The sequence below is a fragment of the Hippopotamus amphibius genome, chromosome 1 (genome assembly GCF_030028045.1).
Source record: "Hippopotamus amphibius kiboko isolate mHipAmp2 chromosome 1, mHipAmp2.hap2, whole genome shotgun sequence".
NCBI classification, from domain to species: Eukaryota; Metazoa; Chordata; class Mammalia; order Artiodactyla; family Hippopotamidae; genus Hippopotamus; species Hippopotamus amphibius.
Window position 1 is genome coordinate 6,274,075 of NC_080186.1, and position 27,982 is coordinate 6,302,056.

At 40.8% G+C, this 27,982-nt stretch overlaps 1 protein-coding gene across 3 annotated transcripts in view; it reads right to left on the reverse strand.

Annotated features, from left to right (window-relative positions):
- Window positions 1-27,982, reverse strand: part of RERE (arginine-glutamic acid dipeptide repeats) — a 410,456-nt gene that overhangs the window by 260,347 nt on the left and 122,127 nt on the right. For all 3 annotated transcript variants that reach the window (XM_057695312.1, XM_057695296.1, XM_057695303.1), the window contains exon 2: window positions 5,169-5,634. In XM_057695312.1, coding sequence (XP_057551295.1) covers window positions 5,169-5,490 — 322 coding nt within the window. In that variant the 5' untranslated portion in view covers window positions 5,491-5,634. The remainder of the gene's footprint in view (window positions 1-5,168; window positions 5,635-27,982) is intronic.

A 27,982-nucleotide genomic window follows, 5' to 3' on the forward strand; every position in this document is an offset into this window, starting at 1 on the left:
GCAACACGGATGAACCCCGAGGGCATTACGCTAAGTGAAAAAGTCAGACAGAGAAATACTGTATGATCTCACTTATATGTAGGATCTAAGAAAACCAAACTCAGAAACAGAGAACGGACTAGCGGTGGTCACAGGTAAAGAGAGGTGGGGGACAGGGGTAGGGAAAATGGGTGAAGGCAGTCAAAGGGCACAAACTCCCAGTTATAAGATGAATAAGTTCTGGGGATGTAATGTACAGCATGGTGATTCCAGTTAAGAATACTACAGTGTACATGTGAAAGTTGCTAAGAGAATAGATTTTAAAAATTCACACCACACATACACCAAAAAAATTCTAATTAAGTGTGGTGATGGATGTATTAACTAACCTCATTGTGGTATAATCATTTTGCAATATATACATATATAAAATCACTATGTTATACATCTTAAACTTAATGTCATGTGTCAACTATATCTCAATAAAGCTAGGGAAAAGGAAGAAAAAGCAGAAATTTATATGCCACCCACAGCAAACTTTAGAAATCAATACTCTATGCTAAAGAGGCCCATAGGGGAAATCTGGCTGCACACAGCTGTGTAATAAATCAATTTGTTACCGTGACAGTCACCTCAAAAGTAGAGTAACGGCTGACAGACAACAAAGAAGTTAGATTAAACACAGATGCAAAATATAAACAGAGCTCAACAAGGGTTTTGTTTTGGTTTTTGTTTTATAACAAGTCTGTTAAATGATTCATTGGGAAATAAATGATTCAAGATGGACTTCCAGAAGCATTATTCTAACCTTAACATTATTAATCAGTCAATATACTTTTGAAAAACTTTTTCATAAACTTATTTATTCAACAAATATTGGGAATTCCCTGGCTGTCCCGTGGTTAGGACTTGGTGCTTTCAATGCAGTGGGCCCGGGTTCAATCCCTGGTCGGGGAACTAAGATCTCGCGAACCATGCAGCAAGGCCAAAAACCAAACAAACAACAACATCAAAAATACTATGGAATACACACTTTGTGTATACTATTGTTGTAGATTCCAGGAATTCAATGATAAGCAAAAACAGAGTTGCTGCCTTTATGAAGGAGAGAGACAGCTTTTAATCCTAAAATAGTAACAAAAACAAATAGAAAATTATTACTGGTATAAGTGCTAGAAGAGAAGATACATAATGGGGACAGTATCTATTAAGGAAATCTGGATAAGGTGGGGTGGGGAGGGAGGCAAAGGCATTGGAATGGGAGCACTGAAGAAAGGATAGTAGTTAACTGTGTGTGTGTGTGTGTGTGTGTGTGTGTGTGTGTGTGCGCGCGCGCGTCGCACGGAAGGTGGGGGGGAGTCCATTAACCTGAGGCAACAGCAGGTGCAAAGACCCTGACACAGGAGGTAACACGGGCAGTGTAACTAAGTCCATTATACTGACCTTCTCAGGGCAAAATAAAGATAATTCTAGAGATGAGGAGCAGGAACAAAAAAAAGAACTGACTGTAACCAGGCATGAGATTAAATGTTAGCTAGTCACAAATCCTAAATACCCAATTTCTCAATAAAATCTCATTCTTCTCAATCTGAACATAGGCCTGTCCCCCCAGGATAAGGAAGTATGGTTATATAACAGTCTATTTTTATCCTCACTGTATCACTCACTACTAAGCTCATTTTTAATGACAGTTTGGGAGGTATTTATCAGTATACTTTTTTAATATTTATTTATTTATTTGGCTGAGCCTGCCTGGTCTTAGTGGCAGCATGCGGGATCTTCACTGCCGCATGCAAATCTTTAGTTGCAGCATGCAGGATCTAGTTCCCTGACCAGGGACCAAACCCGGGCCCCCTGCATTGGGAGCGCAGAGTCTAAGCTACTGGACCACCAGGGAAGCCCCTCAATATAATTTATACTTAATTTGAGTATTAAAACCAATTCCGAAAAGGAAAAAGAAAAAAATTAGTCTGTGATTTACATCCTAAAGAAAGAAATGAGCACAAAACATCTACCACTCAAAAACTAAAAATACAATGAAATATTACTCAGCTCTAAGAAGGAACAAAACTGGACATCTGTAGAGACATGGATGGACCTAGAGACTGTCATACAGAGTGAAGTGAGTCAGAAAGAGAAAAACAAATATCGTATATCAATGCATATATGCGGAATATAGAAAAATGGTACAAATCAACCAGTTTGCAAGGCAGAAATAGAGACACAGATGTAGAGAACAAACATATGGACACCAAGTAGGGAAAGTGGGGGTGGGATGAATTGGAAGACTGGGACTGCCATATATACATTACTAATAAGAAAAAAATATCAAATTGTACACTTTAAACATACGCAGCTTACTGTATGTCAACTGTATCTCAAAAAAAGTTCTTAAAAAAAAAAAAAGATACAGCTAACAATAGAAAATCTCTGTGACTGGGTGAGGATAATGGTTTTTCATCACTAACAGAAGATGTTACTATAGTACTTTGCACCAAGAAAGGCAAAGACCAGAAAGTGAGACAAAGGAAAGAAAAAAATCAAGTCCCACCCACGAATCTAATCACAATACCCTGCTTCTGATTCCTCCATGTAGGCAGACCCAAAGAACAGGCAGTATTTTAAAATCCTCCATTGAGAAAGAAGCTATTTGGAGAAAGCAATCAAGTCATGTAGCTTCAAATGCATAATCCCAAAGAAACAAAACCACTGAGAAGGTCAAAAAGACAGTCTCCTTACCAAAGGGACATACATGGGCCTGGCAGGATGCAAACCCCAGGCCACACATGTCACCCACCCAAGCACAAGGGGCGCTTCACAGGAAGTGGTTATGCTCTGAGTGCCACAGAAAACTTTCAAGCCATTTTTGGTTGTTGTAGATCCTTTATAGCATATTTAGCTTCCAGAGAGGCTGTAACTTTTTCACATTTCACAAAGGTCCTCAGATTTACTGAAACAATGTCTGCCTCCCTAAGTACACAGTTCTTCCCCAAAACAAGAACCTACTGTTTTGAAAATAAGCCATCACCAACCCCCCTCCACAGTCTTCACAACATCAAGCAGGAAGGATTTCCCATCATCCTGTAGAAGGTGCAACATGAATGTGCAACAGTTCTCAAACTAGTTTTCTCAGGACTTCCCTGGTGGTGCAGTGGTTAAGAATCTGCCTGCCAGTGCAGGGGACACGGGTTCACTCCCTGGTCTGGGAAGATCCCACATGCCTCAGAGTAAATAAGCCCGTGTGCCACAGCTACTGAGCCTGTGCTCTAGAGCCTGCAAGCCACAACTACTGAGCCCACGTGCCACAAGTACTGAAGCCCATGCACCTACAGCCTATGCTCCACAATAAGAGAAGCCACCACAATGACAAGCCCGCAAACCGCAACAGAGAGTAGCCCCCGCTCTCCACAACTAGAGAAATCCCGTGCACAGCAACGAAGACCCGACACAGCCAAAAATAAAACAAATAAATAATTTTTTTTAACTAGTTTTCTCAAAAATGGTTTTTCTTAGGGAAATATTCAACAGAAACAGGATGCCATGGGCCCATAAATGGGAAACACGGCAAGTTTTGGGGTTTTGTTTTTTTTTAACGTTAAAGAGGTTTCCTTAACTGCAGGACTTCTCAGAGTCATTAATTACAACTCTCTCACATGAGGGACAGTACATGCAGCATTTCCCACATGTTTGTGACTACAATATTTTCAAGAAGCATCCCCACTGACACAAGAGTGCATTCTACTGAGAAAGGCTGGCATCCAGCACTGCACAAGGCAGCCGGCCTTCTGACAACGATCCAAAAGAGCACAGCGCCACACTGAACTGCTACATGTCAACAGAAAAACAATAACAAATAAGGTCTTTCTTTATTTTGAAGTTATCCTCCTGTAATCTCTATCTAAAGGAGTTAACACATTCTGTTCCTTTCTCATGATCTAGAACTACACAGGTCCACAGCAAGCCATCTGTGCTAAGTCTATAGTGACATATGTTCTTCAGTGGCTGAGAAACTCTGACTGTCCAACATCGAAGTCTGAATCTAAGATCCTGACAGCACTGTAACCTACACATTATCAAATCTCTACAGCAGAGCTCTAACTTCCCGCAAACCTCAACTTTGATAATTTTACATCACATAAACATCTTCTGTTAATCATCAACCAAAACATTATAGTTGTGAATACAAGTTTATATATGTAAGTTCTAATATTATTTTTTGAAATTCAAAACTGACTCCTGTGTGAGGAAAAAATCTGCTACTTTATGTGAAGTTGAGCACAGTTACAGTACTCCCCAGCAAAACAACTGTACCAGGTTAATGACAAAATCTCTTTAATCTCCTGCTCCTGGAAAAACATCAAACTGGGAGGCTTTAAATCTGTTAATTACATCTCACGAAATTCATGCCATTCCTCAGCACTGTAATTCAAACAAAATGATTTTAGCTAGTTTTACTGACTTCTGCAAGAAAAGTACCTTACCACACACAATACATCAAATGAAAAGGGAAGCTTTGGCTGGTGTTCAACAGGTTCTGAATCACTTGTTCCCCTGCATCTCATCTGAAAGCTGGGTCTGCCTCTCTCTCTGAACAACTGCTATAAATAACCTCAATATACTGAGTGAACATAGTACCTCTCCTGCAAAAGAAAGCAGGTTAGTTGGCTTCACCTATTATCATTGATTAGAGACCCTGAAGCTCAATGCTTTGAAAAAGGAGGTCATCAGGAGGAATAAACCTTGGTCCAAAGGCATTAAAAACACCTGCTAGCTTCTGGTCACTCCTGTAGCTAATGTAAACTGTCCTGTTCCCAAGACTTTTAAGGTTCACTTGTCCCACCGTGTACTCCATTCTGCAGGGTCTCACCACAGCCTAATTTGTGTTGAAGGCAAAAGGCAAGGAGGAAGTGGGAAGAGGAAGCAACTGGGCAGATGGTAAGGAGCGAGAAACAGTAGCAGGAGGAGACAAGGAGAGAACGACAGCCGCACCGGCCGGGACAGCGGGTGAGGCGAGGCAGGCATAGGGAAGGATCAGCAGGCCCAGCTGACCAAAGCCGGCAGCTGTTCACCACTGGGAGTGTTCCGGCCCCAAACCATCACCCACTCTTCTGGGCTCCACACCTGCCTGTATCCACATGCTGACATCGTTTCTCTACCACAGACACTATTAAGACCCACAGGCGCCTCACCTCCCGGTCTGTAGACGATGTCATCCTCCGTGATGTACGATGTTATCTCTCCAGTGTCTGTCCTTTCGTAACGAGACTTTTTTTTCGGGGGCTTCTTTTTGCTCTTCTTCGTGGACTCCTCCGTGGTGGCACTGTTGTCGTTGTCCTCGTCTTCACTGTGATCGCTCTCCGCATAATTTTTGGCTCCTCCTTCCAGGGTACAGCTCCTGCGGGGCCTGGAATTCTCGCTCTCTCTCATCTTGTCTCGCTTCTCTCTCTCCCGGTCCCGATCTCGGTCCCGGTCCTTCTCTTTGTCTTTGTCTTTGTCTTTGTCAGCTGTCATGATTCGCCACGTGCCTTCTTCTGTCCTCTCACGGCTGGGCCTCCGTGAAAGGTAGACAGTAAGCCTGGGCTTCAGTCTTCTGAATTTGTCACTCAATTCCAGGGAAAATCCAACCACTCCAACAACCCCAACGTTTCAAAAATGCTAGGAGAGAACAGAGAGAGCAAAATTGACTTTCCTTTAACATTTTCTCATATTTCCTTCCTAAAATAATGTTTTGTTAAATGGCTCTCTTTACTCATGCTTTAGAACTAAAACTTCTCACTGGCCACAGGAAAAAAGTCAGGACAAGTGATATAAAATTTAAATACAAACAGTTTTTGGCTTCAGCTAGCATGTGGTTTGGGATTTTCTATCACACCAGTAATGAAAAATGTCTGAATGAATAAGGGTAAACTATGGTTTCTACATACAAATGTTTTTTTCCTTTTGAAGGAAAAAGTAGTGTCCCCTAGTGAACAACATATAATAGGTACAATTATACAAAAGGAGCTCATAACCCACAGTATTAATTTAAAAGGGGAAGAATCTGTAGTGAAAATTATTTCCACCTTAAAAAAAAAAAAGTAATTTGGACAGCCTTGGGAAATGTCTCAGGATGCCTCACAGTGCACTGTCTTCTGAAGACTCTTTCTAGCCACTTCTCCAAATTTCCAGAGCTCCTCTCAAGAATAAACATGAGAGGACGCAAACAATAGTGACAACCTCAAAGCAAGACTTCTCTGCCTTCAATTACAGTTTTTTACATCTTCTAAGTCTACTACTCTAGTTATTTTTCCAGGAAAAATATGGTTTCTCAAAAGATACATTATGTCTTAACAAAACATAACAGCTTCCAAAAACAACCTTCCATCTTTAGGGAATATTAGGTGGTTTATACATTCTTCCAAATTTTCCACTGTTAACAGTTTCCCTAATAAACTTCTCTCTAGAACTAAACCCCAAAAGGAAAGTCTGAAGTTTCTAAGAATGAAGTTTCTAAGAAGAGTGAACCCCAAGCTCCAACCCAATACAATTCTTATAAAAAATTTAAATAAAATGTTCATTTTATTTACAAGTCAGTTTTGGAACAGTCATAAGAACCAGTAATTTATCTTTTGCAATCTTTTATCATCTTCCCCAATATCTCATCTCATTTGTTCAACAATCTGTTTCAAACACTATCTATGTGCCAGGTATTCAGAATTAAAGACACCATGAGGGAACACCTCACGGTCCCTGCCCTCGATGCTCTAACACAAGAAGAGGAGACAACCGATCAACAGGAGAGCCATCTGTGTATCATGCTACTAAGGCCAGATAGGAAACAACACATGCAAACAAACAAAAGACTGGTCCTCTTTACTTAGACAACAACAAACAAGTCAGTTTGTAATTGCATGCCTCAGATGCGAAGAAAATTCTCTTTGGTTATGCCAAAATGATAAAAATTATCATATACTCTCTCCGAAGCTCTTAGTTCAAACTTGATACCAGAAAAGGCCTCCTCATAAGCATTTCAAATATCCTCAGGCATTCAAGAAAATAAAAAAACGTTAACAACCACCTTTGGGAGAGAGACCAATGAAGGAGCAATAATACCAACAATATATAAGCAAAGTCAGAAGGGTGGAAGCATGCAGCACACACCTAAATTGCTTCCTTCCACACAGGAAATGCACTTTCAGATAGGATTTCAATTTTCTAAACATATTTCCAGAAAATGAAAAATTATTCTAGTGCCTGCAAAAGTTCTGCTTGGATGAGTCATCCGCTAAATAGACAGTAATAAACTCCCAAGTCCCTATAGGCCACTACTGCTAGCAATTGAAAATACACAGAGACATATTACCTTCTCCATCAGGCTTAAGTTTAAAGCCTGAAAAAGCCAATCATGCAAGAAAGGAACCAATCAGCTAACACAGTTGTTAAAACATTCCTCCTTGACACTGAAAACATACCAAGGTCTCCTGGGAGTCTAAAAAGAAGAAGACGCTTAGGCTGAAAGCCTCTCAGATGCAGTTCAGGACAGACATGCTTTGGATAAGTTCAAGAAAAAATTCATCTTCCACAGGGCTAACAAGATAACTGCTCCAGAAAACTGTGTAAAGACATTATTTCAGCACTTAAGAAAAAGAAAAAATATAGTCAGCCCAAACTGCACATTCAACATTACTCCCTACAAAATCATACTGTATTTCTATTTACAAAAAATATTTGAGCTGTTTCTGCCGAGAGTTAGCAAGAAAAATTCAATAACCAATAGAGAAAGCATCCACAAAATGAAATCCTCTGTGTGTGTGTGTGTGTGTGTGTGTGTGTGTATGTATCCAACTTTTAGGTAACTAAGAATATTGATAATCCAAAGCAAAAGTCAATCCAAGTACCATTTACATTTCGCTCTAAACTATAGCTCAGCGGGGATATTTTTTTCCTCTGCATTTACCACACTAATCATAATTTTTCTGAGCCTCATTATAAAATGACCAACATGCAACAATAATGCAACATTTGAGGAAAGGGACCCAAGAGAGGAACCAGGTGGCACTGAGAAGGGTAGCTGTCACTTCAGTACACTGGAAATGATCTACACAGCAGACAACACAACAGCCTCTTTATAACAGCAAGGGGTTTATAAAGCAGGTCCCTGCCATGATCTCAGTAGATTCTCTCTGTCTACAACTCAGTGATGTGAACCAGACAGAAGTGACCACCCCCACTTTTCAGACTACAGACGGGGAACTAAGAAGAGATCACCTGCCAGTGAGTCTAAAGCAGCTCTCCCTAAAGTGAACTCCTTCTGATCTGATTCCAATCTGCTGCTCAGGTTATAATCTGTATCTTCACAGGTGCCAACCTTTCCTACATGTATCCTTGCTGATAATTCACAGACAGTTTTAGGAAACACATTCACTTTAACATCTCCCTCCAAAACAGAAGGTACTTTTCTCCAGTAAGACAGACAAAAATACTGAAAATATTTCGTCAATCCACTACTCAACCCAGTTACACAGGAAACGCGGCAAAAGATACTTTAATAATTAACAAAAGGAATGATCAAATCTAAAACATTTCAGATTCAAAACAATCTTCATCTATTCCTTGAACAAACGTCTATGAATGCCCACAATGTATAGTATGCTAGCTGCAGCCCTAGGTGTGGGGAAAACAGCAGAGAACCACATACAACATCCCTGCCCGTGCGGAACTGAGTTCCAGGAACTGGAGAAAGACACACACACACACACACACACACACACACACACACACACACACACACGTATATACTACATTAAAAGATCTTACATGGGGACTCCAATGGGGACACAGAAGTTATGAGAGGATTACAGTTTTAATTGAAGGTCAGAGAAGGCCTCACTGAGGTGGATTTGTCCCAAGTAAGGGTGAGTACAGAGGGAACACGGAGACCATTCCAGCAGAGAGGAAAGTGGGTGCAAATGTCCAGAGGCAGGAGTGATTCAGGTACGTTCAACACACAAGAGGCCAGCTGAAGTGACAGGAGGAAGAGGACTGATTTTTAAAAAAACAAATGTATCGTCCTCTCACTAGTTTCCAGATTCATCAGATTGCACTTCATTTTATCTTAATTGATAAAATCTGGTAGGCTAGCTTAGTTTCATTGCAATCTAATTAGGGTCAAAGGCATTCAACAGAGTCAATGATACAGAACTTTTTTATTACCTCAGGTTACTTAAACCTCTACATAAACATCATCTGCCTCTTCTAAATGAAGCCAACAACCCCCTACAAACATCTTACGCTACTTACCAGAAGTGATTTGGATAAAGTACTAAAATATCAGTTCCGCGCAGGGTCCCAACCTCATTTAAGGAAACCATTTCTTGTCACTATTTAAGCAGTCCCAGGAGGTTTAGGCCCTTGAAACAATTGCAAGAGTACTGGGCTGAGAAGCCAAGATCCAAGTTCTAGGCATTGCCAAGGCTAATGCCTTTGGCAAATCACTCTACCTCTCTGAGTCAGTTTCACTGTTGTAAAAGAGAGATGATAACTAGCTGCTGGGAGATTTACGTATATGCATTCATGTAAATGCACTTATAGATTGCAAAGTGCTTTATAAATGAAAATTACCAATAATATATTCCCAAATCAGTCATGTCTTCTTATCTACTACAGCAAGTAATATCCAACAGTTTTTGTGCTATGCAAGATATAAACGTAGCCAAACATCATCCTTACCCTCGAGAATTTACTACCTACTAGAGAGGAGGGGGAATACTATTACATGATTAAGAAATAAATCACGTAAAAAACTGAAGTACAAATGAAGTAAAAAATTTAAAATCTCTCCTCTTGGATCATGTAAAACCCACTTATTAATGGAAACTTGCTCCTCCCACCCGAGTCCTAATTCCTGAGTTCTGCTCATGTCAGTTGCTCAAGCCAGATTCTGGAGGACACTTGACTCTCATACCAATGCAGTTAGTAAGGTCCAATTAATTCTTCCTCATTCCACCACAGCAAGAAATGCTTACATTTGTCAAATACCCAGCCACACACTAGGCATTTTGTTCTCTCTCAGGGTCTACCAATCATCTCCTGAATAACTCTATAATTTATCCACTGCGCCAACTAAAACAGAAAGTGCCTATTTCAAGCCATCATCATCTTTCACACAGATTAATACAAGTGCCTTCTAACTGGCCTCTGTGACTATAAAATTTTGTTTTTGCCCTCCTTCCAATTCGTCCTCCAACGCAGCCAGCCAAGCACCTGATCCTCCACCACTTTTTTAAAAATAGCTTTATTGAGATATAATTCACACACCATACAATTCACCACGTACAGTACAATTCACTGCCCACAATCCCTTTTCAAAGATCTTCCTGCCCTGACTGACCCTTCACCTCTCCAGCCCCACCTCCACCATTCCTGTGTGCTCCAGCCGTCCCCTCCCCTCTGTCAGCCTAACCTCTGCTCACCCTTAGTGCCTCAGGCATTTCTGCTGCCCAACTCGGGGACCCACCCACAGTCCAGCCCCGCACTGTTCCCCACCCTGACTGTAAAATGGCCCTCACTGATCCCACTACTGGTATCTGTTGTTAACTTGTGTCACTTCTCCACTAACTGACAAGGACCATGACTACAGTATAATATTCACAGGAAAACCTCCTACTGACACAATTTCCTCTCTGTATCAAGTCCACAGCGATTCTGACCTCATTATCAATGGCCCACTCAGCATCCTCTGACAGGGCTGACCACACACCCTGCCTTCTGCCTTTGGCTTTCCTGGCACGGTCATCTCCTGGGTCTACTTAACTGTTCCTCCACCTCCAGCACTGGACCAGCTAACGGAGGAGTTTCTCATGCGCTGTCCGGAGCTCTCTTTTCTCATCCTCTACTTTTATCCTAGTCGGTCTCATACGTGTCCATCAGGCCCCAGATACCACGTCCACACAGGCAATCCACAAATGCACACGTCTACCAAACTTCTCCCACAGAGCCAGATGCCTGTGAAAAAACTGCCCACCTGACGTCTCCTCCTGGATGTCTCAAAGGTACCTCAACACATCAAAACAAAGGCCCACTCTAGCCCCAAATGGCCCCTTCTTGACTGGGGCCACTGCCCATTCTGTTATGCAAGCTGGACACCTAGGCCACATGTTTAGCACCTCCACTCTTTCATTCCCTCTTCCACAAATCATGTCACTGCTATTTTAGGAACTTCTCTCAAACACATCTGCTTCAGCACACCTCCAACACCACAACCTCAGTTAACAGCTGCTCGTGTGGCTCTCCCGGGACCACTTCAATTGGCTCCTCTTCAAATGCGCTCCTCTGAGTCCTCACAATTCTCTGCCTACACTGCAGCCAGGGCTCTCCTTTCAACAGGTTAATGTGATTATGTCAATCCTCACCATAAAATACTCAGTGACTTGTCACTTCTGTTGACTAAAAACCCAAATCCTAACCATGGTCTACAAGGCCCTTATCTTTCTATCTGGACTCATTTCCTACCTCCCTCCCACACTGCGCACCCAGCCACACTGCCCTTCCCTCGGTTCCTTGCACACACTCTCTTCTGCCTGGAGTTAGACTTAGCTCCTGTTCTTCCTTCTGTCTGCGATGCTCATCTCCTCTCCTGGCCTAGGTATCTCCTACTCTTCCTTCAGGTCACAGCTCAACAGCAACTTCCTCAAGATGTCCTTTCTTGTCCAAAAGGACTAGGCTGAATCCCTTAGCAGCACTTTCTACAGCTGTAATTTCACATTTATTTGTGTGATTTGGTTAACACCTGTCTCCACCTCTAAGCCAAAGCTCCGTGAGGGGTTGACCCTGATTATTTTTGCCCTGTGTTGTGTTCAAAACTCACACGGTGTGTATTTTGGTAGACCCAAATCACACAGCTCTGTGTTAGACCCAGGGCGCTGACTCAGAGCCTATACTCTTAACCACAAGGCTACACTGCCTTCAATCACATGGTCTTAAAAGCCAAGTTAGCCAATACAGTTGCTAAGCAAACAGTGCTACTGCAGGCTCTTAAAGCGAAAAAAGCATTTGGGGGACAATTCATCTTGTCTGGCAGGAGCATCGAGAGTTGTCAGTGCCATCCCAACAAGCCTGCTTTCAAATCCACTATCTCTGAAAGTCTAAATCAGGAGCCAAGGTCCTCAAGAACTTCTGCCTTTGCCATCTCTACATTTACGGTATCTCAAATGCTTTAGCCTTCTCCTTCAGGAACAAAATGGGATGGTCCAACTGTGGAAGACCTAAGTGAGCAACTCACTGTGCTGTGCCCCGCCTCCAAGTGAAGCAGCTGCAGCCGGCAGGCAACAGAACGCCCAGGGAGCCCACAACAGCTGGGCGACTCGCTTTCAAAGGAAAATCAATGTTCTTTTCCTGTTCCCTTTCATACCAACAGTCTGGGAATGAAAATGTACTGGCTTTTGCTCTGGAAAAGGGGAAATGTCACTCTAACACTTATTACTCCCTCGATAAGAATTCATAAAAAGCAACCTGCTGCAGAGAACACCTCAAAATAGGCTGGAGAATCACTGACGAAGAGGCAAGGTAACCCTGAAACATGGGGTCAGCAGACCTAGGAACCCACTTAGAGCAGAGCGTTTTATCTGAAATGAATATGGTACTGAGAGCACTTCTCCCACATAAAAATAAACAGGTGTCAAGTTCTCCCACCTGAACAAATCCAACCATTTATAAGGAAACGGCTACACATGCACCACCAAAAAGTCTCTACATTTGGGGTTAATAAATATTTTAACTCAATCAGTTTAAATATTCAATGAGTTTAAGTACTCATTCCTGGAACACGTCTTATTGAGAGAACCTAAATGACTGAGATGGGACGCATTAGTCAAATTCAGAGAGTGGCCTCTGTGGTATCAAAACAGAAGTAGGCGGGGGGTCTTCCTAGGTGGTGCAGTGGTTAAGAATCTGCCTGCCAATCCAGGGGAAATGGGTTCGAGCCCTGCTCCAAGAAGATTCCACATGCCACAGAGCAACTAAGCCCGAGTGCCACAACTACTGAAGCCCACGCACCTAGAGCCCATGCTCTGCAATAAGAGAAGCCACTGCAATGAGGACGCGTGCACCGCAATGAAGAGTAGACCCCGCTCACCCAACTAGAGAAAACCCATGCACAGCAATGAAGACCCAATGCAGCCAATAAGTTAATTAATTAAATAAATACATTTATATAAAACAAGACAAAACAAAAAAACAAAAACAAAGAAAGAGGCACAGAATGAACACCCCTTAATCACAAGTGGGTGTGATGCTTAGAGCAGCACTTCCTCAACTCCTTGAGAAGCTTTGGGAAAAAATAGAGAACTAAGATTGGTGGACTCTGACAAATATCTTAATCTCTTCCAAAAACACATAACAACGAAACATACAACCTGAGAAAGGAGGGGAAAGTACCCAGAACAGCTAAACTCCACAACAATCAACAACTCAACTAAAATTAAATAACAAACAACACAGAAGCTTTTTATTTGAAGTAAGAGTAAGGAATTCCCAAAGATGAGATGCCCAAGGAGGTTCCCTCGCACCACCCCCAAATCAAAAATCCTCTTTCTTTAAACAACACAAAATTCATGCACACAAGCAATTGCTTTTCTATACTTTTAAAATGTGAAGTTTTTCCCAATTACAAAATACAAAATTTTTTGCCTTGCACATTTACCTATAGTTGTGTCTCTTCTACTAAGTCCAGAAAATTCACTGCTCACTCTAAACCAAGGCTTTTAAGTCAGATGGGGGGGGGGGGGGGGGCGCGTTCTGTCCTGTGTGCATTATCCCTGGTCTCTGCTCACATAGATTCTAGTGGCACAACCCACTGCTCCAATTAGGACAACAAAAAAATATCTCCAAATACTACCAACACAGCCTCTGGGGAGCAGAGCTATTCACATTTGAGAACCACTGTTTTAAATGAATAAAACTGTTGGTCTATGACAGTTTTCAAGGGGTTAAGCATCTGTGTTGCTTTATTCAAAATTATGCTTGACCAATATAGAATCCATAAAGCTAACACCATTACAAAACCTATATAATGTGGCATGTTCTTCGTTCTCTGAAATAAATTGGACTAACTCAAAACACTGCCTGAAATAGTAATTACGCAGATGTGTGAAGCTGAATTAGGAAAACAGAAGTAAATATTCTGAAAATCTTGATGTTTCCTGGCAAGACCTAAGGGTTATCAGGAGTAATATTACTCACTGGTGACCTGCTCTGGTCCTGGGGCCAAGTGGATGCTTCTGTTACCATACAACTAACTGAGAAAACCTGGTGTCCCCAATGCCAAGAACAAGGCAAACCAAATGCCTATGAAACCAAGCCCCTGATGTGAAAGGGGAAAGAAATTCAGAACTCACTCTCCCAAAGCATGGCCACAGACAGAAAACCAAATGTAGAAAAGATAAATATAAACCTCAAGGATATGGATCAGTAAAATATGGTATATCTATAAGCTAGAACATTGTTCAGCAATAATGTTCTAGAAATCAAATACTGATATATGTTACAACATGGATAAGCCTGGGAAGCATTATGTTATGTGAAAAATGCTAGTCACAAAAGACCACCTACTGTATGATCCCATTTGTATTAAATGTCCAGAAAAGGCAAATCCATGGAGACAGAAAGCAGACTGGTGGCTGCCTGGGGGTGGGTGGTGGGTGGGGTGCTATGGTTATGGGTTTCATTTGGGGATGATATAAATGTTCTAGAATCGATAATGGTGATGCTTGCAATATATCTATGAAAATAAGAAAAAGACATTAAATTGTATACTTTAAATGGGTAAATTATGTGATATGTGAATTATATTTTAATAAAGCTGTTAAAACACAAACACACAACATTACAACTTTATAACCTAATAAGAAAAAGCTCAAGCTTTGCTACAGCTTAAAAAAAAAATGCGCCTGGCTATAAAATTCACAAGGATGAGCTCTACCTCTGCAACTGAGAAAAACCACCTCTTAAAGCTGTAAAGTTAATTAAACACGTAGGAGAAGTTTTATTTCATGTAACATTGACAATGAAAGAGAATCTTCTTTGGACCACAGTAATCTTTAATATGCAGGAATACTTGGTCAGGCTTACTACCTCTGCACAACATGTTCCAAAGCAGATAAGTTGGACAGGGTTTCCTTCAGTTTGCAGAGCTCAAAGTTAATTTGCAACCGTGGCACATAAGCTCTCAGCAGTTGATGAAAGGAAATGACAGGGTGGATTTTATACTTAATACAATTACACTTCACACATATATGAAAAACCAAAAGCATTCATAACACACTTCTAATCCATGGGTACAAATTATATCAAGGGAAAAACAGAACCATAAAACTCACTGGAGCAGTCCTTCTAAAAACACTTAGAGCCCTTCTTCTGGGCTTCCTAGGTGGCGCAGTGGTTAAGAATCCGCCTGACAATGCAGAGGTCAGGGTTCGATCCCAGCTCCAGGAAGATCCCACATGCCATGGAGCAACTAAGCCCGTGTGCCAAAAAAAAAAAAAAAAAAAAAAACACTTAGAATCTGAGTCTTAGATGAAAAGGAAAAGTAGCTCTGACTAAAAGCATAAATCTAAGCCAAAACTCAATTTGTCATTTTCTTTGAGCTATTCTAACCGGGCACGGTGCTCTCTAGGTTGACCACGTGTACTACCCCTCCATCTTTGTTAACCTGACGTCATTCAAAGAGAAAAGCAAAAGAACCACTAGAATTATTTGATTCAAGATGCCAAGAACTAGCAAGTGACCAGAAAGGGTGGGGGTACAGGGAGTCGCAGAGCCTGGACCACAATTAAATGCTGTCATAACACTGATCATCAAATAAACATCAATGTCCAGAGCAAAGCCACTGTCAATTCCTCCACCAACTCAGCAAATTATTGAGCACCTACTAGGTGCCCAGCACTGCCCTAGGAGCTACAGATACATGCATGACCAGAATACACACAGTCTCTAACCTCAGGCAGCTTACAGTATAGTAGGAGAGGTAGCAGACAACAAACAAGAAAATATGTAGTATATTAGTGGTGATGAGTGCTATGGAGAAAAATTAAGGTGGGCAAAAGGGAATTGGGGGGGGGGGGAGAGTCTAATTTATTTAAGGTAATCACTGATAAGGGGTCATTTAACCTAAAGGAAGTAAGGCAACAAGTTGTGTGGTTACCTGGGGGGAAGCACTCCTGGTAGAGAGAAAAGCAAGTACAGAGGCCTGAGACACAGGCAGGCCTGACACATCCGAACAGCAGCAAAAGGCCAAGGTGGCTAAAGCAGTGACAGCAAAGAAGAAGGTCAGAGATGAAGAGGACAGGGAGGTGTGTGTGGTGGGGGGGGGGGGGCATGCTGAATCTACTGAAATAAAAGATTCTGTAGGGCTTGGAATAGAGAAGTAATGATCTGAGTTACATTTTAACAGACTCCCTCCAGCTGCCGCAGGGTTAGGAAACTATGGATTCAGACTAGGTGTCGGCAGTGCAGGTGCAAGCAGAGCTCCGACTGGGGACAGGTTCTGCAAGCAGAGCCCTCGGAATCTGCTGTCAGACTGGATGTGATGTGAGACAGAGGAGAGTCAAAGAAAAGGCCGCAATTTGGGCCTGAGCAACCGGAAGAGCAGAGCCTCATTTACTTATGGGGAAGAGAAGGAAAACTGTAATTCTGCTTGGAACATGTTAAGTTTGAAACACCTAGAAGATAACCAAGCAGAATATCTTGGGGTTGGGGTTGAAAGGTCAGAAAGCTGTGGGCTAGAGATTTAAATCTGGGAGTCCTCACCAGACAAACACTGCACCACCAGCTATGAGACTGGATGATGGGATGGCATGGAAACAAACTAAACGAGATGAAACAGTCAAGGTGGCAGGAGAATACTCTGGAGCTAATAAGATATTGTAGGCAGGCCAAATAAATTTGCGAACTGCGGGTGAAGTTTCAGTGATAGGATGATGGAAAAACCTGTCTCAGACCATGTTCTGAAAATCCTGAGGTGAAAACAATACCATTTTATTCACAGTGAAGCCCTCTACATATGTAACAGTTATGCTATAGACAGATTCCATATTAATGATGTTACCAAATGCTGCATTTAACAAAACCCAGGCTGCTACAGTCTTGGCTGGTTTGCACCTTAGGAGACATGTAAGATAGGAACATCCTCTCCACTCCCCCAGGGTTCAAAGTGAAATATACCAGCTACCCAAATGAAGACTTGGGAGATGGGGGTGAATGTTTTCACCTTGCAAATTAATAAAGTAGAGTTACTAGATTTTAAAAATAGTTTCCTTAAGTAACATTTTTGAGGCCCTAAGCTGAATATTCTATGATCCACGTGGGAAAAAAAAAGAAAAAACACATAGTAACTAAGTATATGAATTTAAAACAAAAGTTCAATCCCAGAAAAATGAGATTGAATAGGCTCACTAGTGATGTTTAGTTGGTCATAACTTGAATCCTAAAGAATATCTGAGTCAAGTGGCGGCAGGGGGAGTATACTGCTTTTAAATACTTGATATGAAAAGGTTTAACTGGACTCAAAATATATCTGCATTAGTAAGAAAATTATGACTATATTTGTCAATGAAAGAGGAGGGAAATACGTAATGAATTTTTCACAAAGTCCTATATAAACACTCCCCAAATATTTCCAGTTTACCCAGTACACTATACAAATATCATCCTCTATGTACGTGGAATAGTAGGAAGCGTGAACTCCAGGTACTCAGTGCGAGCATGTTCTTCTGTGGTTGACTGTTTTAGATTCCCCATACTTTTTGGCACCAAATGACTGATCACATTAACATTCAGAGTAGGAAGAGCCAGAAAAGGAGGGGAGGGGTCAGTGCCCAAAAAGAGAGTCTAGATTTCTAAATAAGGATTCTTACATATAATTATCTAGCCGCTATCATTCACCAGCAATGAAGGCAGCACTACTCCCTTTTTCTCAGCACTGAAGTCTCTCCGTGACCAGTAATGGTACCCGAGACTGCCAGGAGCAGTCAAGTGACATATGACACACATGGCAAAAAGCACAACAGTCAAATCTGTGGGCACTAATAAGCTGAATGGACACTTTCCATTTTGGAACTTGAGGAAACTGCAAGTGGAAAGAAGGAAACTATGAAAGGAAGCATAGAACAGCACAGACCTATAGAATGTCACCTGAAGTTCCCACCACAGGCATCAGCAGTAACCTCTCTGGATATCCAGCTTGAGATATACTTGGCTTCTGGCCCCAATAAGTTAACCCCATTGTAAGTTCACAGTTTCCAAAGAACCCTCTAGAAAAAATAAAAATAACTCTTAAGAATATGCCAGCATCCTTCTATCTGTTGCTCAGGGGGAAATACCAAGTTTATCTTAAAACAAACAAACAAAAAAACTTGAATATATATAATCAGTAATAAGTAGAATAAGTTCATATGGAGAGTAGAATGTTTTTTTTCATTTTCACCCTCTTGATAAGAGGAACAGCCACATACTCAAGAATAAAATAGTCCCCATTATTCAGCAGGAGCTTGTTTACCACAACAAGCTTTAGAGGATGATATTAATGGCCCCACATCACAGACAATACATCCCAGTTCAGCTCAGTACGTAACAGATTCTCTCACTAAAAACTCATTTACCTCTCGGACCAGGCCCTCTTGGGAATGAGAAGAGAATGCCATCAAGTCTACATTGGTTTCCAATACAGATGACACCTCTCTGAAACAGGTGTCGGCCAAGATCTTGAAAAGAAGGTCATTACTGAGAAACCCATTAATTTAGGAAACAAACAAAAGGCTCCAAAGATAAGTATCAAAGTAAGACAAATTAAATATCATATTTCTTTAAAGAATGGGGCGAAAGAGCTTAATGCTATAGTTATATTAAAACATACCCAAATTAAATCTATTGAATTATAATTTAAAACAGTTATTAAATACTATGTACAAAAGTTGCAGCTTTCCCTGGAGACCAATGGCCTAAGAGAGGGTTCATCTTGACATTTATAAATTACTAACACTGCCCTGTAACTATCACTAGACTAAAGAGAACCTTGTGATTTACAGATCTGAACACTATCATCAGAAGGAAAGTAATACAGGGAGGGGGATAAAAGAAAAGCTATGTCTTCAGAGCTTTTCAAACCGAGTTTTTAAAAATATGAAAGCAACTGACTAGGCCATGCCTATGGACAGTAACGGTGATAACACTGAGCAGGACTGATGGAGGCAGAAACTGCATTTCTTCCAGAAGCAAGTACATCTGCTAACAAGACTCGAACTGACCATGCATTGGCAGGATTAATCAATACCACACAGGTACTTTTTTCTAGGCTTTCATCTGATACAGTGTAAGATAAAGACGGGAGAGCAACTGAATTGCCTGATTAAATACGGTCTGTATCCAAACTGTTCAAGTCAAGTTCCCTTGACAAATAACCTCAATTTTGTTGTCAAGGAAAAAATAAACCTACAAACAAAATACTCATTCCGTACTTCACAACCACAAAAACATCAGAAGCTCAGTTTACTGTCCAACGTAAATGTATACTGAAGAGCTCTAGTCTCTCGTGACCTTTAGGAACACCTGGAAAATGCAAGCAAGGCAATATTCAATACGAGAGAACATAAATTTCAAAAGCAACTGATGAATGCAACCTGGAAGGCTGAAATGTAAATGGAGCATGGGGTTACAACAACATTCTCAAAAGAAATCTTCTTTCTCACTTCAGAAAACAGAGAAATTTATTCTCGAATGCTTTCAATGGAAAAACTGCCACTTCTGATTAAAGTTAATTTTATCAAACCTATGGGACCTTGGGGAAATGCACAGATCCCTTTCTTTACTCTCCTCCCTGCTTTATCCTGCAACTTGCAAATTGACTAACAGTATGACTAACTACCCAGAGAAATATGTGCCATTTTCAGTCATTGGTAATTTACAGTTTTGTTTTGGATTTTTTTTTTAAACCAGCTGGATATGATGTGTTGCTTCTTCCCTATAGGTCTGTCACTTTTGATATTTTTTTAAAATGATATGATAAGAACAAGAAGAATTTTTTAGAATATTACAGAATTTCAGAACTGTGTAAAGGCAGTAATATAAAAGGCAGCTCTTCATACCAGTGAAAAATCCAGAGATTCCCAATAATACAGAAGAGATTTTTAAGCATCCTGAGAGCCCCATCACCACAGCCACAATTAAGCCATTCTTAGTCTCCACCAGGATCAAAACAGGATGGTACATGTTTATTGGTGATACTATTAATAATTCCAACAGATTTTAGGCTTGGTAATCAACCAGTTGGGAATCAAAGACAGAGAACCGAAAATGACATAAGGGCTTCTATTCCTAGTTTTGGACAACAAAGTGGTGGGGGGGGGGGGGGGGGGGGCCGGCGGCAGCGGGGGGGCGCGCCCGGGGTAGATGACCCATATAACTAAATGGAGAAGAGATTTTAATTTTGAAAAGTGCTGGGTTTCGGCTACTAATACAGAGCCATCCAGACTAAGGTATCTACTAGGCAGCTGAAAAAAACCACCTGATGCTCCAGGGAGAAGAAACCAAGGCAAGCGCTTGGGAGTCAAAGTCACATAGTATCTGTGCATACTAAACGAGACGACCAGGAAGAGCATTAGATGGATAGGGCTAACCATACACACCATAAGCATTTTCCAAAATAAATCCCACCCCCAAAGAATTTGGACAGACAGCCCCAAACCAACGACCACAACAATACCTTCTGTGTAAAGTAAGTGTGGGATGCATTGCTTATAAATACTCTTACAGTTTACTGTTTGTCATACTGAAGAGTCTAAGAAGTCTGTGCATGAGAAAACTGTTCAGTAAATTAGTTACCAACAGAATCAAACACCCAGAGCACACTGCCCAGCGTAATCCATCTCCACATTACAAAACACATAAACAAGCAATGTCAGCTCTCGTTCTTCCTTAGAACAGTGTGAGATGAGCACCACATAACAGGCTGGAGATAATGGCAAGCGAGTGGCCACTATCTTGAATCACATGTATTGGGAGGAAAACATTTGGGAAAATACTGTCAATCTCTTTCTCCATTCCCAGAACCCTCATTTATCTTGGACCTCAATTCTCTCTATAAACACAAATGACATCTACCTTTTATCCCATTTTTTAATATCCTCATTCAAGGATATTCAAGAATGTGTTAAGTGGGTCAAAGGTACAATCTTCTAGTTACAATATAAATAAGCCATGGGATGTAATGTACAGCATGGTGACTACATTAATAACACTGTATTGTATACTCATCCCTTGGTATCCAAGGGAGATTGATTCCAGGAGTCCCACCAACACCAAATCCTACGGATGCTCAAGTCCCTCATATAAAATGGCTAAAACAATAAATACAGTCAGCCCACTATATCCCTAGGTTTTGCACCCTCAGCATCAATCAACAGTGGACAGAAAACTGAGGGATACAGACAGCTGGCTGCATTTGAAAGTTACTAAAAGAGTAGATCTTAAAAGTTCTCATCGCAAGCAAAAAACATTTGTAACTATATGTAGTGAGGAAACTGTTAACTAGACTTAGCATAGTGACCATTTTGCATTATATACAAATATCAAATTATTATGTTGTACATCTGAAACTAACATAGTGTTTTATGTCAATTGTATCCTATTAAAAAAAAAAAAAACCTTCCAAGGAAACACTATATGAGGTTCAATTTCCTCCTTTAGAAAACCACCTCTCTGACCCTCAGTTTATAACCCTGCTCCCTGGCAAATCTCCAATAAAAAGCCTTCTACATGTACCCCTACTTGGTACCCCTCACTCTCTCACCTTTGCTCGCACCGTCTTTACTGCCAGCTCAATAAACTTTTGTTGAATAACTGTGTATCATTCATATCCACGCCAAGCCCTACACTGTCTGAGAAGGAATCCTTGGCACCTCCACACCGTGCCATGCCATTCTTGCCCCCTTTAATCAATTCCTCCTCAAGCATAATCTGTATTTACACTTAGCACTGTAACATATATTACTAGTGCAAAACACCTTATTATTTACCAACTCATGCTTCATGTATTGCCTCCTCTCATCTTCTCTGTACGGCCCTGCTGACAAACCAACCCTGGTCCTCGCTAGCTTTATAGCCATGGGCAGTCGATTTCTCTGTCTAAGCTTTGGTTTCTTCATCTACAAAATGAAAATAATAATATAGCATACCCCACAGAGGAGTTGTGCAAAATAACTAAGATAGCCCATGTAAGGTACTAACCTGCACAACACCTGCCCATGTTCTACACATCTTAGAACCCCACAGCACGAAGGAACTCAATGAATATTTTGCATAAGACAGTATGTCAGAATACATCTAGCTGGTCCTAGGAATGTTGTTTCAATTTATATTGCTAAACAGAAAGCGTTACTGGTTCTCAGAGAAGCTTGCTCGAATCCGCAAGCCTCTCTAAAGGGCTCTCACAGCCCCCTGGGAACTTATCCCACACCAACCTTATCCTGGCTGTACAAGCATGGTCTCCTGGTTTCTGCTCAGATTCCTGAGAGCAGGAATCTGTGCCATGTTAACTTTGAAAGCAATCAAATATTTGATGAATGAGCAAAATCCATTTATTAATTAGACTTCATTTTCCATTATCCACTAACAAGCTTTCCTCATAAGCAAAGAGCACAGATTCTTAGAGCAGAATAATATGGTCCTCATTAACAACTGTCTTAAGTACATTAAAAAAAGGCTACCTTTGGGGTTTTTGTTTGAAAAACTGAATTGTAATTCTCCATGTCACACATCAATAGTACCTTTATACTACCCCTTTATTGCAACTTTCTCTAAAAATTAAGTAAATATAAGCATGCGTCCTCAGAACTATAACATGTCTGTCCATGAGAATGCCCTCCGATGTTATTCACTGACTGCCATGTGAATCACTTAAGAGTTTTAATCTGGGGCTGTGCTGTCCGATGTGGTAGCCACTAGCCATATTGTGGCTATTTTAATTAATTAAAATTAAATAAAATAAAAAATTCAGTTCCTCAGTCACTCAAGTGGCATTTCAAGCGCTCACCAGTCGACTGTGGCTAGTAGTACCATGGTGGACAGCGCAGACACAGAACATCACCAACAACACAGAAGATTCTATTAGCACTGATCTACATCTAAACGTGTATAAATAAAAACACTGACTCCCATTTCATCAATAGACCACTCCCTTTTAATCACCTCTAACTGCTTTAAGTAAAAAATATGCATAAACATGAACCCAGGGGATTTTACCCTTAACAAGAGGCTATGATTCTTAGAAAACAGAGAGGGAGAGAATCCCACAGCAATCTAAGGCTTTGGTCCTTCCTTCTTTCAGCAATTTACACAACCTGACCTGAGGGAAAAAAGAGCAAGAAAGCAATTTCCTCCAACACAGTCACATCTGCCAAGTTTGAGCATCACAGGTTCCATTACTGAACACCGTCAGCACTCCTCCTGTATAAACTCCCTTTTCAAACTGATCCCCTCTGACTCACTCCACACACGCCACCATCACTCTCAGATCAGGGCCTAGAGTCTCTGGCATATAGGCCATACGGAATGATAGTCTGGATAAAATCAGAAGTCTGTCTGCTCTCAGAGGATTTTTCCAATACTATGCAATTGCTGTGTGGGTGTGCTGCACACATTTTTCTTCATAATAAAAACAAAACCCCAATTTCTGCAAAGTTGATAAGTTACCTCTGTATTTAAAACACAAGATAACACGCACAGTTCTGTTTTTCTACAAAACTAGAGCTTTTAGGAGCATATGTTTTTAATCACTTATTTCTCCATAATGATTGACATATCTCAAACCATTCCCTAAGTGCTTCGCTAGTTGTACCTGCCACCTGCGTGGATTACCACAGACTGCTTATACAAAGGAAAAGAGGCAAAGCAGAGAAAAACTCATGACCTTGGGCAGGGATATTTTAATAAAATTCTTCAAACATCTTTCCATAATGCAATACTACAGTACTAGCTTTAAAGCAATAATCAGGGGAGACCTGTGTTCTGAGTGACGTATGTTGAAGGGGGTGTTACAACAGGGGTGTGGAAATGGATTTTATGTTGGAAACACCCTTTTCCTGTAGACTTGGGGCGGGGGTAAAGAAAACCAGATAAACTTGTTCAGTGATGACCATTCTAGCTTTTGGTTATTATTTCGTTGCAAAAACAAAAAAGAAACCCTGAGTGCACATATGAGCTGCATTTCTCTGAGGCACTTCTTTCCATTCTGCAAGTCCCAGGTACCAATGATCTCTGAGGGGAAAGGTCAGCTATCTGCCACGAGAGGAGGCCGAAATGTGAGCAACTATTCCTTTGCACTGAAAGAGCTTTGGAATCTGAGGAAGCAAACAAAATTAGGGGAGTGGAAGCAACTTCTCCCCAGGGAATTCCAGCTTGAATGCAAAGGATTCCATGGGAAACGTTTCCAGAAGGACTCTGACAACAGGAATGAACAATTCCAGAGCAAGGACATAAAGTCATAAGGATAGGAAGAAAGTGGGGGGCAAGGAGGATGGAGGCGGAGCCTGATGATCTTAGATCTTGAGGCATGAGACTCAGCACTGTAGACTTCAAGGTAAAAAGCAAAGAAAGGCTGTGAAATATTACGTCTATACGTAAATGGATCCTTGGGAGAAAAAGCATTCAGCCAGGATAAAAGGAAGAGAAAGAATTATATCACCTTCGTTCCCCACTTGGGTATGAAAGACCTTTCCAAATTAGAAGTGAGAGAACACTCTTACTCTTTCTTGTTCACATCCAGCTCAGATTAGGAATTGCAAACACTTTTAACACAGGAAAAGGACACAGGTAAACAAAAGAACAAAATTGCCTCCTACTAAAATGGTCAGCTTTGCAGGAATACAGTCAAGGGAACATTACCATGTGTCTTCTACAAATGGTAAATATAGGACAAAATGTCCAACAGCTCAACCACCTGAGTGCAAGACCAGAGAAAGGAAACAGGACAGCATGCAGAACAAAAGAGAAAATGGAAATCTGAAAATTCATCATAAAATAAGTGTAAGTAAAGAGAGGCAGAAATGCTAAAAACGGGGAGGGGAGGTCTCTAGAAACAAATTTCCTGGGCTTTTAAAACTGTCATTTCTAACCTACAAAAAAGCAAACAGAAACCATCCAGAAAGAAAAACTAATAGGGGGAGGAGGAGCAGCAAAAAGAGATGTAACCGACCCTAAGCTACACTCCCCTCCAACAGCTTGGAATGTGCACGTACCTCCAAACCAAACCAGATATGAATTTTACATAAAAGGAATAAATGGTAAGGATCTCATAGACTCACTGTTCATATACTAAATTATTTATGGTAACCATGGAGTCATTTTCTTAATATTTTTGTCAGGTGCTTTGAAAATGAAGTTTTAGAAGCCACATCTTACCCATCTTAAAAGGTAAAATAGCTGGCTCTTTAGCTAAGCTTTAATTTCTATAGCAAATATTTGACTTTGGAACATCTAACACTGTGGCAAAGTGCAAATATTTACATAGCTTAATCATCCTCTATACATTATTCTACCTCTCCTGTAAATATAAAATGTGAGATGAAACCTAAAATCATTAAATGCCTAAGTTCAGCCAGATTAAAATGTGCTGCTAAACAAAACTTGAGATTGGGTAACACTTAAAGTTCTGTATCACAGGCCTTCTATTAAACCAAGAAAATAAAATGGAATTTATCTATACTATAAGACAAGCACAGACCGAAACTACCTGAAATAGATTTTCACAGACTCCAGGAAAAATAAAGACATACAGTCACAGCTGAAATTTTAAGGCTAGCATTAAGGAAGCAGGACAGGAATGAAAGGAGAAACTGAAACTGATTATTTCACATCCTGATAATCACACTGAGAGATCTGGGCAAACATAGTAACTCAACTTGGTTCTAGGTCTGAAAAGCAGGCACATAAGTACATTAAACCCCACACCAAAAATATCTTTGTATACTCCACTCTCATTTCAGCAAAATCATGCAGAGCCCTAATGAGACGTGGGGCTTATTCTGATCACCAATCTCATTTACTCTGAATCCTAGCCTATTTTGGCTAAGTGACAAAGACTTCTGCCTTCCTCACCCCCAGGCTGTCCCTTGTACACTGGTTCTGTCATATCATGAGATTAAGTCTGTTTATTCATGTGTGAAACAGGGACCTGTTCCTCTCCTTACACTACAGGCTGTCTATAACAGAGTCAGGCTCTATAGTCTTTGCAATTGCACAACTAATAATTGCAAGTAATTTACACCTCACTTCCTTTATATCATTTATGGCATATGATACAATAAATTCTTCACATTTCAATACAAATTTTGCTGTCAAAAACACAGTCTTTGGGGGGTGGGGGAGGGAAGCACAGCCTTTGGGGGACTTCCCTGGTGGTCCAGTGGTTAAGACTCCATGCTTCCACTCCAGGGGGCACAAGTTCAATCCCTGGTTGGGGAACTAAGAAACTGCATGCCGTGCATATGGTGCAGCCAAGAAAAATAAAATAAATTTTTAAATGAAAGAAAAAAAGCATGTATGAGCTTCTTAAAAAAAAAAAAAAAAAAAAAAAAGCACAGCCTTTGACCTTGCTCCTCATGCTATACAACCAATTTCTGTTCTGAGGCAGTATGAAAATTTTATGTGGTTTCTGGGGGGGGGGGGGGGGGGCGCGCCACTTGAAACTTTCCTATGTACATTTTTGTTGTGATACCGACTTTACTAACCTGTCCAACTGAGTGTAACCTGTCATAAACTCTCTCAAACTGTGATCATCTCTTGTTTTATGAATATATTTCCTGGTTTCTTTGAGGTTCACTATTTATTGACAATAAGCCTTCCAATGTACAGATGATGAAAATTAATGTTATTCTATAAAACAAGGAAAACAGTATCCTGCTAGTATACTGCTATACTGAGCTAGTGAGTATACTCACTCACTAATGTCTCTATATCCAGGAATGTGAAGCATGCAAGTGATTATTTAAGAAAAATCCTGGCTCCAATAATATAACCTAGAATAAAAATTACAGAGGCAAGTAATGATGTATATTTCACAGGTACACTAGCTTTGATCAGATTTTGTTCACCAAACCTTTACTAGAATGACAAGGGATCCTTTCACATGCCTTCACTCAGTCCAAAGAGCAATCAAGAATCTTAGTCCCAGCAAGATAACAGATTCAGAAGCGGGAAATAAAACTACTCGGTGCTATGATGTGGCACTGGTGAAGCCCAAAGATGCCAACCAGTAGTTAGGCTTTGTTATGTACAACTCTGTACCTCACTTTCTTCACCTTAAATTCTTCACATTAAAAAACAAAAAATGAATAGCGAATTCTAAAATTCTATTAGAAAGATTCAGCAAACTTCAATTGAATGGCTTTGTAAACCAAGCGTTAACAACTGTTACAAATCATCAGCCATCAATATACCACAGATTAAGGGCACTGAAGCTTGAACAGTCAAACAGACAGAGCTACAGGGGCCCAATGAGGCCGTGGCAACCCCCCGGTGCACCCATTTCCCAGGTACTTTACGACTCAACACACCACATGTGCACCTCTGCCCCCTTGTTGTCCCTTTTTATCCCATTTCTCCCTCCAGGCTTGTTCCTCACTTTTTCCCTAATTCTCTCCTTGGGAGTGGCACGTAAGGGCACTACTTAGATCTAATGATTCTACATAGGACTAGGGAAATTAAACTGCTGAACCCTGCTAAAAAAGAAGAAAAGAGAGGGAAAAAAATACCTTTCCACAAACCTCTTCAGTAATATACAGAAATTCTACAAGTCTACAAGCTGTGTGCTGTTGACTGCCTCGGGGAAAACAACTCCCCGGAGTTACCGGTGCCACTTCTGATAGAATACCAATAAGGGTATTTATAAAGGTATAAAACAGAAAATACTCATTTAAGGCAGAAAATAAAAACAAATATATCTACGTATCTGATTCTTGCTAATCACAACTATAACTCT